This window comes from Hyperolius riggenbachi, chromosome 2 (assembly GCF_040937935.1).
Source record: "Hyperolius riggenbachi isolate aHypRig1 chromosome 2, aHypRig1.pri, whole genome shotgun sequence".
Lineage (NCBI taxonomy): Eukaryota > Metazoa > Chordata > Amphibia > Anura > Hyperoliidae > Hyperolius > Hyperolius riggenbachi.
In genome coordinates, this window is record NC_090647.1 from 221,820,315 (window position 1) to 221,835,473 (window position 15,159).

At 45.0% G+C, this 15,159-nt stretch overlaps 1 protein-coding gene across 2 annotated transcripts in view; it reads right to left on the reverse strand.

Annotated features, from left to right (window-relative positions):
* Positions 1 to 11,511: 11,511 nt before the first annotated feature.
* AFF3 (ALF transcription elongation factor 3) overlaps positions 11,512 to 15,159 on the reverse strand; it is a 352,879-nt gene continuing 349,231 nt past the window's right edge. For both annotated transcript variants that reach the window (XM_068268208.1, XM_068268209.1), the window contains exon 19: positions 11,512 to 14,340. In XM_068268208.1, coding sequence (XP_068124309.1) covers positions 14,216 to 14,340 — 125 coding nt within the window. In that variant the 3' untranslated portion in view covers positions 11,512 to 14,215. The remainder of the gene's footprint in view (positions 14,341 to 15,159) is intronic.

The window sequence follows — 15,159 nt, forward strand, 5'->3', positions numbered from 1 at the left end:
AAAGTTTAGCCCAATGAGGTAGTATAGGTGGCGGGTCGAACTCGCATAAAGTTCGCGTTTTGCCGCGAACGCGAACTCACGTTGTGTTTGAACCATTCGGCCATCTCTACAAACAACAAAACAAACTGCAGTGACTGCTGGTAGAACAATGTGCAGTCACACAGTTGCAGTGAAAGGTATGCAGTGACTGCTGGTAGAACAATGTGCAGTCACACAGTTGCAGTGAAAGGTATGCAGTGACTGCTGGTCGAATAATGTGCAGTCACACAGGTTCAGTGAAAACGTATGCAGTGACTGCTGGTATAACAATGTGCAGTCACACAGGTGCAGTGAAAATGGATGCACTGACTGCTGGTATATAAAACAGCGTGCAGTCACACAGATGCAGTGAAAGTTATGCAGTGACTGGTATTATAATACAATGTGCAGCAGTCACACAGGTGCAGTGAAAAGGTAGGTACTGAATGTGCTAGGCCTAGCACAGTATAGCAATTAGCAAGGGCCAGCTGCGACAGACAGGGCTGTATATGCAGTGTCAGTGGGCCACACACACAAAAAAAACACATCACAAGAACATTAGCTCTCAAAAGAGCTGTTTTGGGGTGCTTTTCAGCAATAAATATCAGCAAGGAGCAAGCTAATAAGAACCTAACTAAGCTTTCCCTATCTCTGCAGCAACCTCTCTCCCTTCTTTCAGTAATACAGCACGACACAGAGTGAGAAAATGGCCAACGATAATGCCTTTTATAAGGGAGGGGGGGGCTCCAAGAGGGAGTGCTGCCTGATTGTCTGCCATGTGTCTGCTGACTGTGATGTAGAGGGTCAAAGTTTAGCCCAATGAGGTAGTATAGGTGGCGGGTCGAACTCGCATAAAGTTCGCGTTTTGCCGCGAACGCGAACTCGCGTTGTGTTTGAACCATTCGGCCATCTCTACAAACAACAAAACAAACTTTCCGCAGTGATGCACCTTGCCAGCAGTGAAGAAGTTACAACATGTGATACATTTCAGAATATAAATCAGAACAAGGAAACATTTTACTATAGGCAAACACTGCCTAAATAATTTATAAAGTAGTATTGTAAAAGATAAGCAATTTTATTCATTAAGCTATATTCTGTAGTCCATTTAAAGAGGCATTTTAAAGTTCCTCTTTAAATGGATCAGTTGCTACAAGCCATGACCTGCAGTGCCTTGTGCTGTAGCCATGCCCTCATCCATAGCACAGTATGTCAGAAGGGTGAGGTTCGGTGTCTGTTGTGCCAAAAAACTGAAGGGGCTGTGGAGTCTGAGTCGGAGCAATTTTGGGTTCCCGGAGTTGGAGTTGGAGTCGGTGATTTCATAAACTGAGGAGTCGGAGTCGGATGATTTTTGCACAAAATCCACAGCCCTGGTAAGTATTAGACTAAGAAGTCGGAATCGAGGATTCGGAGCCATCTTAGGTACCTGGAGTCGGTGGTTTCATAAACTGAGGAGTCGGAAGATTTTTGTACTGACTCCACAGCCCTGGGGAGAATATGAGTAGTGCATGTGCCTTGCCTTACCTTACAATGTTATCATCTTTTGAGGGACCCTAGACAACAAGACTGGAAGAGGCCAAATTGTGTCGACATGGAACATCCATGTTAGATTTTGTGAGCATAATGTTGAGGGGAGGAGAACACAGAAGAGATAGCCAGGTTATAGTTCATATTTGCAGGAGTATAATAGTTAAGTTGGTTGGACGATGTTTAATGCATGTGTGGCCAGTAGTGATGAGCAAAAAAAGTTCTTAAAATGCAAATTTACAGTCAGTAGCCATCCATCAATTATCTGCATTATTAACCAGCAGCTTGAGGCTTTATCCTAATTCCTGGTCATGGAGATCTGTATGTCAGGATCATTTTTTGCTTATCAAAGATGGCTGCCATTATTGTTTTTACAGACTTAAAACGACAACTGAAACAATTGTTTTTATTATTACTTTGGTCTTCAGTCTGACATCTGTATGAGGTTGCTGATTTCTTTGCTTTTATAAGAATGGGAGACAAGCAATCAGCCACAGTGGGATTTTTCAGCTGACTGCTTTGTTTCTGGCTGCTACTTCTACCCCCTTTCACTATATATACAGTACAGCGCATTCAAGTCAGCCAAGCCGAATGGACATCACTGGTGAATGGATGGGTGATATTTTGGGGGCTGAGAATAATATAAAGTCCATACCAGGCTTTAGTATAATGCCCATACCAGGCTTTAGTATAATGTCCATACCAGGCTTTAGTATAATGTCCATACCAGGCTTTAGTGTAATGTCCATACCAGGCTTTAGTATAATGCCCATACCAGGCTTTAGTATAATGCCCATACCAGGCTTTAGTATAATGTCCATACCAGGCTTTAGTATAATGTCCATACCAGGCTTTAGTATAATGTCCATACCAGGCTTTAGTCATGCACGGACCTCAAAGTAGCAGGGACCACAGTCACCAAGAAAACCATTGGAAACACGTTACACCGCAATGGATTAAAATCCTGCAGGGCTCGCAAGGTCCCCCTGCTCAAGAAGGCACATGTGCAGGCCCGTCTGAAGTTTGCCAATGAACACCTGAATGATTCTGTGAGTGACTGGGAGAAGGTGCTGTGGTCTGATGAGACCAAAATAGAGCTCTTTGGCATTAACTCAACTCGCTGTGTTTGGAGGAAGAAAAATGCTGCCTATGACCCCCAAAACACTGTCCCCACCATCAAGCATGGGGGTGGAAACATTTTGCTTTGGGGATGTTTTTCTGCTAAGGGCACAGGACAACTTAATCGCATTAACGGGAAAATGGACGGAGCCATGTATCGTGAAATCCTGAACGACAACCTCCTTCCCTCTGCCAGGAAACTGAAAATAGGTCGTGGATAGGTGTTCCAGCACGACAATGACCCAAAACATACAGCAAAGGCAACAAAGGAGTGGCTCAAGAAGAAGCACATTAAGGTCATGGAGTGGCCTAGTCAGTCTCCGGACCTTAATCCAATAGAAAACCTATGGAGGGAGCAAAAGCTCAGAGTTGCACAGAGACAGCCTCGAAACCTTAGGGATTTAGAGATGATCTGCAAAGAGGAGTGGACCAACATTCCTCCTAAAATGTGTACAAACTTGGTCATCAATTACAAGAAACGTTTGACCTCTGTGCTTGCAAACAAGGGTTTTTCCACTAAGTATTAAGTCTTTTATTGTTAGAGGGTTCAAAAACTTATTTCACTCAATGAAATGCAAATCAGTTGCTATCTTTTATTTAAGGTTATTTTTTCGATTTTCCTTTTGATGTGCTATCTGCCACTGTTAAAATAAACCTACCATTGAAATGATACTGTTCTGAGACTTTTCATTTCTTTGTCATTGGAAAAACTTACAAAATCAGTGAGGGGTCAAATAATTATTTCCTCCACTGTATCTCAAGTGAGAACAAACTCGCATTAGCAAGATATTTTAAAATCACAAGCGCTTAGAAAAAAACTCTTGCAGTGCGAACCAGCCCAAGTGTTTCATGAGTTGTTGGGCAGTTTCTTGTGCTTGGTATAAAGGAATCCAAGGGCGACATTCTTAGCAGCCAGTGCTTCAGCTATATGTATATCCAGATACCGGCATCCAAGCTAAGCAACAGTGTCTGGAATATTGGGAAAACTTAAGCCAATGCTTGCCTATTGTCAAGGACTGGATTTAATGAGCTGTGGCAAAATTAACTTCTTCACTCTTCCAAATGACCTACTAATAATGTACTATTCATAATCTTTTCTAGTGCACATCTTCAAAACTTCTTTAGGCCTGCTCCCACTGTCTAAAACTCTCCATTCAACCTTCCTCCATATAAAACCCACCTCTTCAAGCTTGCTTACCCATCCTTTCCCTCTTTTATAACCCTTTATTATGAATTAACCACAGCCCTATTTCCTCAGTCTCTTCTATCCTGCTCACCCCTCATCTTACATTTGACTGAGCACAGTCAATTATTATTATTATTACCATCTAGTATTTATATAGCGCTGACATCTTCCACAGCGCTGTACATTTATTTATTTATTGTATTTATAAAGCGCCAACATATTACGCAGCGCTGGACATTAGTTTAGGTTACATACAATATTTAGGGGTGACATACAGCAATATGACAATACAGGAATGCAAGAAAGACCAGATCACTGAGCACAGTATGAGTACAAGGTAATGCTTAGTCAGTCACTGGAGGGGAGCATGGAGATTAGGCAAGTTAGGTTCACTCAAATGCATAGCATGGGTTCACAGTAATGGAGGTGCATGATAAGGTAGGACACAAAAAGAGGAGTACCCTGCCCAAAGGATTACAATCTAGAGGGAGAGGTAGGGACACGAAAGGTAGGGGGCCAGAGTTCAACTGTGGGTTTGGAGCACTTGTGAGGGGTGGTAGGCCAGAGTGAAAAAGTGAGTTTTGAGGGCCTTCTTGAATATGTTGAAGGAGGGGGCTGCCCTAATGGGTGGAGGTAGGGAGTTCCATAGTGTTGGAGCAGCTCTTGAGAAGTCCTGGAGGCGTGCATGGGACTGGGTGATGTGGGGGGCGGTCAGGCGAAGTTCATTGGTGGAGCGGAGTGAGCGGCTAGGTGTGTACCTCTGAGTAAGATCGGAAATGTAGGTTGAAAAAGTTTTGTGGACGAATTTGTAGGTCAGACACAGTCTGAATCTGTAGGTAGTATCTTGAATCTGATTCTGGACTGGATAGGAAGCCAGTGGAGGGATTCACGGAGGGGAGCCGCCCTGGTGGAGCGATGGGAGGAGTGGATAATTCTGGCTGCCGCATTCATGATGGACTGCAGCGGGCAGGGGCGCCTCTAGCCATTTTGTCACTCCAGGCAAGAAAACCTGTGGCGCCCTCCCCCCCCTTCCTGTGGTGCCCCCCCTTCCCCCATGACAATAGTCTTAAAGTACCCCTGACTTAGACCTTGGTCACGATATTTTTAATATTGATTACGTTATTGGTGCGGTGCGACTAGCACACAGCACCAACCTCCCCCTCATGTGCCCCCTGTAGACCCCATTCTGCTCAGTCGTAATCTTTGACTGAGGCAGAACGTTGAATATGGTCAGATAGGAAGTGGCAGTTCTTTGTCCCCTCTGCCCGTTCATAATGCAGCCCCCTCCACCTGCCGCTCTAGTTCCACTTATGAACCACTGCACACAGCGGGCTGCGGAGCTGGACTGTGTGCGCACTTGTGATTACTGAGGTCGGATATCCTTCCAACCTCAATCACCACAAGATCGCACACAGCGCAGCTCCCCTGCGTGCTGTATGCAGCAGATCATAACGGGAACTAAAGCGGCAGGTGGAAGGGGCTGAGTTGAGGACTGGCAAAGGGAGGAAGAACTGCCACTTCCTCCCTGCCCATATGTGATGTCAGAACGGGGCCGGAGTGCTGGAGGTGGGAGGATGATGCTGTTTGCTAGTCACACAACACCAGGGAGGAAATCATATTAAAAATACTGGCATCAGGGGTACATTAATGCAGCAATGTTTCACCATAAAATAATGATAATGCTGCAATGTTTCAGCAGAAAATAATCTTAATGCAGCAATCTTTCACCAAAAAATAATGGTAACGTGCAGTATATGTTACTTGTCTCACTGTCTGTGTCCGCCAATGGCTCCGTCTCCGCACTGCCTCACATACACATGCCCCGGGTGGTTACCAGCGTATATGTGGGTGCCTGTGTGATGTCACATACACACGCACGTATACACCGGCAACCACGTAGGGCTCATGTATGTGAGGCAGAGCAGAGACGGACACTGCCAGGTAACCTATACTGCACAGGGCACTTGGGGACACAATTTACATTAGGGGATAGCGCCGGGCGGTCAGATGCGGCATCACAAGTCCAATTCCTGATCAGTTTCAGCATGAAATTGACTGGGAATCAGCCTGTGGTGTATGGGCAGCTGACAGATCTCTCTCTGATCAGATTCGTTCAGAGAGAAATCTGTCTCTTGGTTGATCTACCTATCATGGCTAGATGTATGGGCACCCAGAGCAAAGTCCTAGATAGTTGCTCTAAGGGGCGTAGCAACAGAGGGTGCAGAGGTAGCGACCGCATCGGGGCCCCGAAGGGTCCACTCGCTATCACAGTATTAGCTCTCTGTTGGTCCTGTGGTAATAATAATTACTTATATAGATACTTTGAATAGTGGTAATCACTAACAAGCTGTTCCCTATCCCCTTCCTGCACCTCTGACACTGTAGTTGCCATTGGCAGGTTTTGGTGCGCCGTATCAATTGTTATGTATAGAGTGCTTGGGGGGGCCCATGTAAAACTTGCATCGGGGCCCAGAGCTCCTTAGCTACGCCACTGCTCTAACTTGTGTGCCCATGTTTAACTTCTCCACCCTTCCCCCCACTGTCAGCATGTATCCTGCTTTTTATTGCTTCCCCTTCCCCCCCCCCCCCCCCCCCCCCAGCAGGTGACGGACAATGATGGTTTTTATCAGGAGTGAAGATCTCCTGGCAGCAGAGCTGATTAGAGCAGGGGAGTGTCAGTCTCCGGACAGGCAGCTGTGTACTATGAGCTACTCAGAGCGGTGTATATCAGCATCGTATAGCTCACTCTGCACTGCACTGATCAGCACTGCTGGCTGCCGCTGATTCCAGTCTCCCCCCCCTGCAGCTCACCCTCACCTCTGCCTGCTTGTCACACAGGGGGGCACAGGAGAAGCTTGGTGGATGGGTCAGATAGCGGGAAGCCCAGGGTCCCGAACTTCTGGCTGGCAGGGGGCTGAGTTAGAGGCGGCACCGCACTCAGCAGTAAACAAATCGTGCGGCTGCTGCTAGGGAGAGGGGCGGGACAGGGGATTAGGAGGAGGTGGAGTGGGTGGGACTCTAGTGAGAGGTTCCTGGCTAAAAGTCTATTGGCTGGACCTGGGCGAGGGGGCGTGCATACAGGCGGCAGAGTGTAAATAAACCACGATTGGAAACAAGTGCAGTTGCAGCTGATTGCAATAGCGGCGATTAGCCGCAGTTTCTCCCCGCAGCAGCGTGCCCCCCCTTTATGCCGCTCCAAGCAGCTGCCTTTAGTGCCAGTGGCTTTAGGCGCTCCTGGCAGCGAGGCAATTCGAGTCAAGGGAGACCAGACAGAAGGGCATTGCAGTAGTCAAGGCGGGAAATTATGAGGGCATGGATGAGGAGTTTGGTGGTGGCAGAGGTCAGGAAGGGGTGAATCTTACAGATGTTACGAAGGTGGAAGTTGCAGGACTTTGTGAGGTTTTGGATGTGGGGAGTGAAGGAGAGTGCGGAGTCCAGGGTGACACCCAGACAGCGGGCTTGAGAGTTAGGGCGAATGGTAGTGTGGTTAACAGTGACATGCACATCTGGGAGGTTCAGGGATTGCTGGGGTGGGAAGATCATAAATTCTGTTTTGTCTAGATTCAGTTTCAGGAACCTAGCGGACATCCAGGAGGAGATGGCTGATAGGCAGGAGGAGACCTTGTCCATGGTAGTGGGGGATATATCAGGGGTGTGGAGGTACATCTGGGTGTCATCTGCTTACAGATGATAGTTAAAACAGACTATATATATTGTCCTTCAAAGACGCTTACAATCCCTACCATATATGTCTATATCGTGTATCGTTTTTGGTATTGTGGGAGAAAACTGGAGTGCCAGGGGAAAACCCACTCAGACACGGGGAGAACATACAAACTTCGAGCAGATAGTGCCCCGGCTGGGATTTGAACCAGGGACCCAGCGCAGCAAGGCAAGAGAGCTAACCACTATGCCACGGTGCTCTACACAGGTGTGTAATTTTAACTGCCCGTTATCTATTGTACCGCTCTACATCAAAGGTTGGTGCTTTATAAAAGAAAGACAGCAAGATAATACAATAAGCAGAATACATTGTAAGTGGGCAGGTCCTTTACCTTTCCAGGTCTAGAAATAACCAGTACAACAATTGTCATTATAGAGCTTTTATTTTTTTAAAGTCACATTAAAAAAAGTATCTGTTACAGAGCAATTAACAGTTACTTCTCCGATACAAAAGTGCTTCTTGATAGAATAATAATTAAGGCCCTTTTTGTTATATTACAATTCTAAAAAAAATGTGCTACATTGAGTTACCTTTACAAATAAAACACCAATGCACAGTGCAACACTCTGTCCTCTTTTCATCAGCACTATGGTATATTGTCTGATCACTGGTACTCATATACAAGACACACAAAGGGTATATACAGCTGCTGGGATATAAAATATGATGATCATGACAAGGTGGTCTGTAAAACACAGATACAAATCTTGAACATTTTTAAATATTAATTTTATATCATCTTTATGGTAAAACCTCTATGCAATGAAATAGTAATGCATTATAATATACAGTAAATATGCACAACTATATGGCACCACCTTAGAATAGCACTACTATTAGCAGGCTTAATTCATATGAATTGCCAGTAGTGCTAGAAAACATGTTAAAGCGGATCTGAAAAGTAAAAAAAAAAATGTGTTTTACTTACCTGGGGCTTCTGCCAGCCCCCTGCAGCCTACCTGCGCCCGCAAAGTTACAAAGAACCTCCGTTCCCACCCCACAGGTTGCTTTTGCTTCTGGCAGTCACCGTCCACTGTGCCTGCGCGGCCCTGGCTAGCACGTCCTCGTTCACTGCGCAGTAGAGATTTTCTCATACTGCGCCTGCGCAGGATGCTCCTGACCACGGGAGCGTACAAGGACGTGCGCAGCCAGGGCCGTGCAGGCGCAGTAGATGTCAACTTACATGTCGACTTGAACAAAAGTGAGCTGTGGCGTGGGAATGAAGGATTATTCCAGGACAGCGTGGGCACAGAACGGCTGCAGGGGGCTGGCAGGAGCCCCAGGTAAGTGAAACGCTATTTTTTTTTTATCTCTTTAGGTCCGCTTTAAATTAAGTCAATGCAAAGGTTGTATTTTATAGAACTAAAATAGTATATTGCAACTCAATGTCTTTATAAAAACACAGAATTGCGGTGCAAAGCAATAATATATGCACTTTGATTTGATGTTTGACATTCTATTTACCTTTAGTTTACCACTGGGATGTTTCAGGTTGCCATTTCCATTAACATTATGCTTAGTCTATTTTTTACTGAAAAACAAATTTACAGACAGGAGCAATTGACTAAAGCCACACACACATGCTTGTCAGAGGCAGCTGGTTGTGGTCTTCTTTGCCGAGAACTTAGCATGTGAACAGCTAACCTAATCCATTGCCAAAAAATACTTAGAGCCGGACCATTTTGGTCTGAGCCCATTGTTCCCGTGCTTACCCTGCCCTCCAGAAGCTACTGTGTTGTGCACTGCACTGCCCTCTCTCCTTCCCCTCCATAGCAACATAACACACTACTTGGCTGTTGACTAAGGCTGCATATGTACAGTACTCTGCCCTGAACTGTCTGCCCTGAACTATCACCTGAGGGAGGGAGTATCAATCCCTACAGGCGATTGTGTGTGTGTATATACCTTAAAGCTGCTCATTAATTACTCTCACTGGGAACTATGGCTAGTAAGAGATTAGGCTATAATCACAATTATATATATATATATATATATATATATATATATATATGTATAGCTGTATATTGTATATAACCCAGCGCTCCCAGATATGTTTAGCCTGGTCTGTTTAGTTATGCAGAATACTCTCCCCAGAGCATACTAGGAGACCTGGGCCCATATGCAATTCACTTTTCACCTGAGTTTTTTCCTAGGTGATATTTTCACACTTTGTCATAAAATTCCTTTTAAATCACCAGCAAGCAAGAAAATACTTTGGTAGTACATTTTCAGGTAGTGGTTCAGTTGTAAAATGCTTAAAAGTTATTTCAACCACTTAAGGACCACGGGCTTAACCACTTGAGGACCCACCCTTTACCCCCCCTTAACAACCAGCGCTGTTGTAGCTGATCTGTGCTGGGTGGGCTCTGCAGCCCCCAGCACAGATCAGCGTGCAGGCAGAGCGACCAGATCGCCCCCCTTTTTTTTTTTCCCCACTAGGGGGATGATGTGCAGGGGGGGTCTGATCGCTCCTGCCTGCGGGTGTTGCGGGGGGGGGGGGGCACCTCAAAGCCCCCCTCCGCGGCGAAATCCTCCCCCTCCCTCTCCTACCTGCTCCCCCCCCTGGAGATCCGGGCTGCACAGGACGCTATCCGTCCTGTGCAGCCAGTGACGGGACGTCCCCTGTCACATGGCGGCGATCCCCGGCCGCTGATTGGCCGGGGATCGCCGATCTGCCTTACGGCGCTGCTGCGCAGCAGCGCCGTACAAATGTAAACAAAGCGGATTATTTCCGCTTGTGTTTACATTTAGCCTGCGAGCCGCCATCGGCGGCCCGCAGGCTATTCACGGAGCCCCCCGCCGTGAATTGACAGGAAGCAGCCGCTCGCACGAGCGGCTGCTTCCTGATTAATCAGCCTGCAGCTGGCGACGCAATACTGCGTCGCTGGTCCTGCAGCTGCCACTTTGCCGACGCGCGTTATGAGTGCGCGGTCGGCAAGTGGTTAAACCCCCCTAAAGACCAGGCCATTTTTCACAAATTGGGCCACTGCAGCTCTAAGGCCTTGCTGCAGGGCCACACAACTCAGCACACAAGTGATTCCCCCCTTTTCTGCCCACCAACAGAGCTTTCTGTTGGTGGGGTTTGATCGCTCACAGGTTGTTTATTTTTTTATACAAATATTTATTTCTTTTTTTTTAATAAATAAACCTATTTTTTTTTAGTATTTCTAATCCCCCCTCCCACAGTCAGCCAATCAATGCGATCGGCTGTCATAGGCTTCAGACTATAACAGCGGATCGCTGTTTTGCCGCCCAGGGAGGCAGCCGTGTCACATGGCTGTCCCCAGTACAACGCTGCCGTAGATCGCAGCACTGTACTATGTAAATAGATGGTGATCATCCAAGCGGAGAGGCGTGCACATTGGCGCGCGCTGTCTCCTGCAAATCCCCGCCCCAGGACTTTATGCCGAGGTGTTAGGTGGTCCTGGGGCTGCTGCCGTGGCCACGCCCACCGGCGTGACGTGGTCAGCAACAAGTTAAAAAGAATATGAATATTATCTCCAAGGAGATATCTCAGGAGAAAAAGTTAATTGCATATGGGCCTTGGTGTCTGCAGAACAGTCAAAAACAAACATTCTGCAGTGATACACATATCAGCACTAAAGATGTCACCACCTGTGGTACATTTCATAATGTAAACTGTGGAAAGGAAAGATTTTGCAGTGGGCAAACACTGACTAAATCGTTTATAAAATATATTGTTAAAAGTAATTAATCATTGCACTGTTCTCACTATAGTTCTTCTTTAAGACTCATATTATTATTATTATTATTTTTGTGTTATATAGCGCCAGCATCTTCCGTGGCTCTCATATGCAAATAAATAACAGTTTGTGCATATTCATTTACCCTGAGGTGGAAATAGCAACAATACAAAATAAGGTAATACCAATGTTAAGGTCAAATGCATAGCGCCAACCCCCCCCCCCCCCCCCCCCCAGTGACGTACACCCTGCATCGCACCCTGCATTGCACTGCGATCCCGTCATGCACACTGCCTGCTTAGACTATTGACTTGCATTATTGCATAATCTGTGCAGTAGTCACGGCTCATGCGGTAACGCACTGCAGGCCTAGTGTTGGCATTGGGGCGATTGGGATATTTCCGGTGCACCGCATCGCATTGCATGAAATGTGCAGGTCCCCATAGACTTGCATGGCGCTTGCGGTGGGGAAGCGTCCGGGAAGAGTAACACAGTGCGGGGCAGTGTGCAAGGGGCCTGGCAAGTCAAATTATGACAACATTTGTATATTTTTGATAGAACTACGTAACACTGGGTGAACACAGTTCAGATGGACACCACATTGATTATAATGCAGCAGATTGACATGCATGTGCATACTGAGCAGAAAGGAAGCTTTCAGGGTATAATGAGGTGACTTACTGTGGTATGCATTGCTAACTGACAACTGGGAAACAATTCCAATTGTGGGCTTGATAAACTGAATGGCCTATGGGCAGACAAACATGTAACACACAATGACATCATGAATTCCTGGGCAATGGCCACATGAATGTTATCTAATAGCTGGCAATGCTACTTCTTAAATATACATCTTTTCTCAGGGAAAATATAAAACATCTCGGAAAGCACAAATAAGCACCATAAGCCACCAATGCTACTACATCCTCTCCTGCTGGGCACCAGATGGAAAAGTCTTTGGTTTTTTTTTACACTCAGACAAAGGTATTTTGCACAGGGGGAATGTTTTTTAGGGCGCTCCTTGATAGATAACTGCCAATGTTAAAAGCCATGTGTGTTGGTATTGCTAAAAAGCCAGAGTCCCATGCACTTTTACTTAATTCTTACGCCACCAAATCTGCACGGTAAAGATTAAAGTTATTGGGTTTTCATTTTTAATTATTGGGTTTTCATTACTAAGCATACTACATGCGTGCTCAGTGTTTTTTTAAAGAAAGTGTTCAGTGGGCATTAAACTGCTGTGCTGCTACTCACCTATCACTTATATCATGAATGGTGCATGTAGCAAGTCAGCCAGGAACTGTGATGCCTGCCAAAATATAAAGAAATGTGCATATATTGTAGTGCAAGACTCAGTTCATTTAATATGACCGCTGCTGGTGAGCAATAAGCCAGAGGAGTTCGCAGTCCTGCACAGCATTCACAGTTCAGTATTCCTTTCTGGGCAGCATGTGATCACATCCCACCTGGCAAGCATTCAAAACTGAAAACATGAATATGAAAATCTACAAGCCACCTATAAAAAAAACAAATAGTAAAAATGACTTTGTTATCAGTCATTGGGGTTAAGTCACTAAGCCCTGGTAAAATGACTGTGCACAGACAGAGCATAGCAATTTTACTGGAATTAACGCAAGTAACGTAGCGTGCATTGCACATATAACACAACTCATGTTATGTATACAAGGTTTGCATTGCTGCTATAGAAGCACTTTGTATGCAATATGTGCTACGTTACTTGTGTACATACTGGTAAAACTGTGCACAGTAATGTTACTGCCATCTAGTGAACTAAGCCCAATATGCTTTAAAAAAACACAAGCCTGGATTAGGGTTTTAAACAGATTTTTGACTTAAATTTTCTTTAAAGGAAACTATAGAAATTGGCAGTTCAAACACATTCATGCAAGAGTTGAGAACTTTTAGGCCAGTTTGACACTGCATATTGGTGTTAGCGGTGCGTTATAGCCCAGGAGCCAAACCGGAAAAAACAGCCTTCAGGGATTACCGCATTAGTACGTGGTAATCTCCGTCTGGCACCAGGCCGAGCAGGAGGTGACACTCGCTTCCTGTGCCCAAATTAATGACGTGCGCGGAATTGCTAAAATATGCACGTTGCGTAAAACTTGCGGCAGTCATTTTTAAAAACGTGTCACCATAGACTTAAATGACTTTGGGTCCACTGCAGGTCGCTGCAGAGGTTGCATGGTGATGTAGGTATGCACTTGCATTGAAGATGCGGCAAAAACATCAGTTCCGTCGCATTGTGATGCAACGCGTCGGTATAAAAGCCCCCATAGACATTCATTGGTGTACCAGGCCACCGCAACCCATCAGTGTGAAAGGGCCCTGAGGGAGCAAACAGACTGATCAATATTGTATATTTTTGGACACATTACATTAAAGAATTGCGAATGGTCATATGAACTTGACTGAATGGCAGACAATTATTATTGTGAACTGCACACATGCAGAACCTTCAGTGAGGGCATTTGTAAAAGTATAAGCACTGAATGATTCATATTGCTATGCTTACATTTTAGAGATGCATAACTCTAGCAATATTTCTAGCATATCTCTGGTCTCACTGGCTGCAAGAAGTATCTTCTAAACAGTTATACATTACATGGAAAAGCTTTCTCTTTCATCTATGGGTACCTTACAATTTTCACATAATTATTGCATTGTGTATAAAATAAGCATAACTTAGGACTCACAAAACAAACGGACGTATATTAAGAATGAGCAGAGATTTTTCTGTAGCCTGCATGGAAATGATATCAAGTAATACCTGGGTGTCCTATCAATGAGTTCAGTGATTTGCCCAATGCTGAAGAAAGATTACAGACATTTAAAGAAGTGCAGATTGACAAAGGTTACAGAGCCCATTGCCTAGAATTAAAGTTCAGTGGAAAGGAAGGCAATGGTCAGAACCTGCTACAAAACATGATGTGAACTCTGCCGGATCCAGGACAGTCCTTGTCGCGTGTATTGAACCAGATGCTCCATTGAGCTGTGCAGTGTGATGGGACCCACTAATGTATCTAGCTCATTAAAGAACTCTGTAAGGAGAAAAATGTATTCTTTAGAAAACAATAACATACCTCAACCATGTTCTACATCATACAGCTTTTTTAAATCATCTAGTTCTCAAGTTTTTTAGGACGTCACATTAGAGTTTAACAACTTTGATTGTTTTCACTTTAATCAAAAATTGCTGTATACATTTGCCATATTGAGCCAATAAAAGCAACACTTTTTTGGATGCTGTTTTAAGTTTTGATACCCATGGAATGCATATATTTGACTTTTTCTGCTAATAATTAGAACATGTCACTTCAGGCTACCCTTTATACACCAAGACTAGCACATAAGTGCCCCTTAGGCATTGCAAATGGTCTAGCACTGGGGCATGAATGATGTGTAAGCCATGAAAAGGTTGAGGGGGTAGGGTAGCACACAGTGATTTGAGTGACATATGGACAGCCTGTAAGACAGGTGATTGTGACAAGAACCCTGGTAATGCTCCTGGTCTTACGTTACTGTGTTATAATAGCTAGTGTTCCTTGAAATGGCAATGGTGGTATAGTAGTAATGCCCTAGGAAATGTACTTCATGGTGTGATAGTGTTTCTGGTGATAAGTCAGTGTTCTGAGTTGTGCCATTATGGTTTCTATCGTTGCTAATGTTGTGGATAAAGTGACCATGAGCTGAAAATAAACTTATGAGATAAAAATAACCCACAGTTTTTTTTCAATTTACAAGCTGAAAAAGAAGGTTTTGTCTCAGCTGAATGACACGGTCTTTCACTCAGTCGATTGGCAAACGCAGGGGGGATTAAAGCTGCCCAGAATCCTTCTTAAGACCATGGCCGGTGCAGT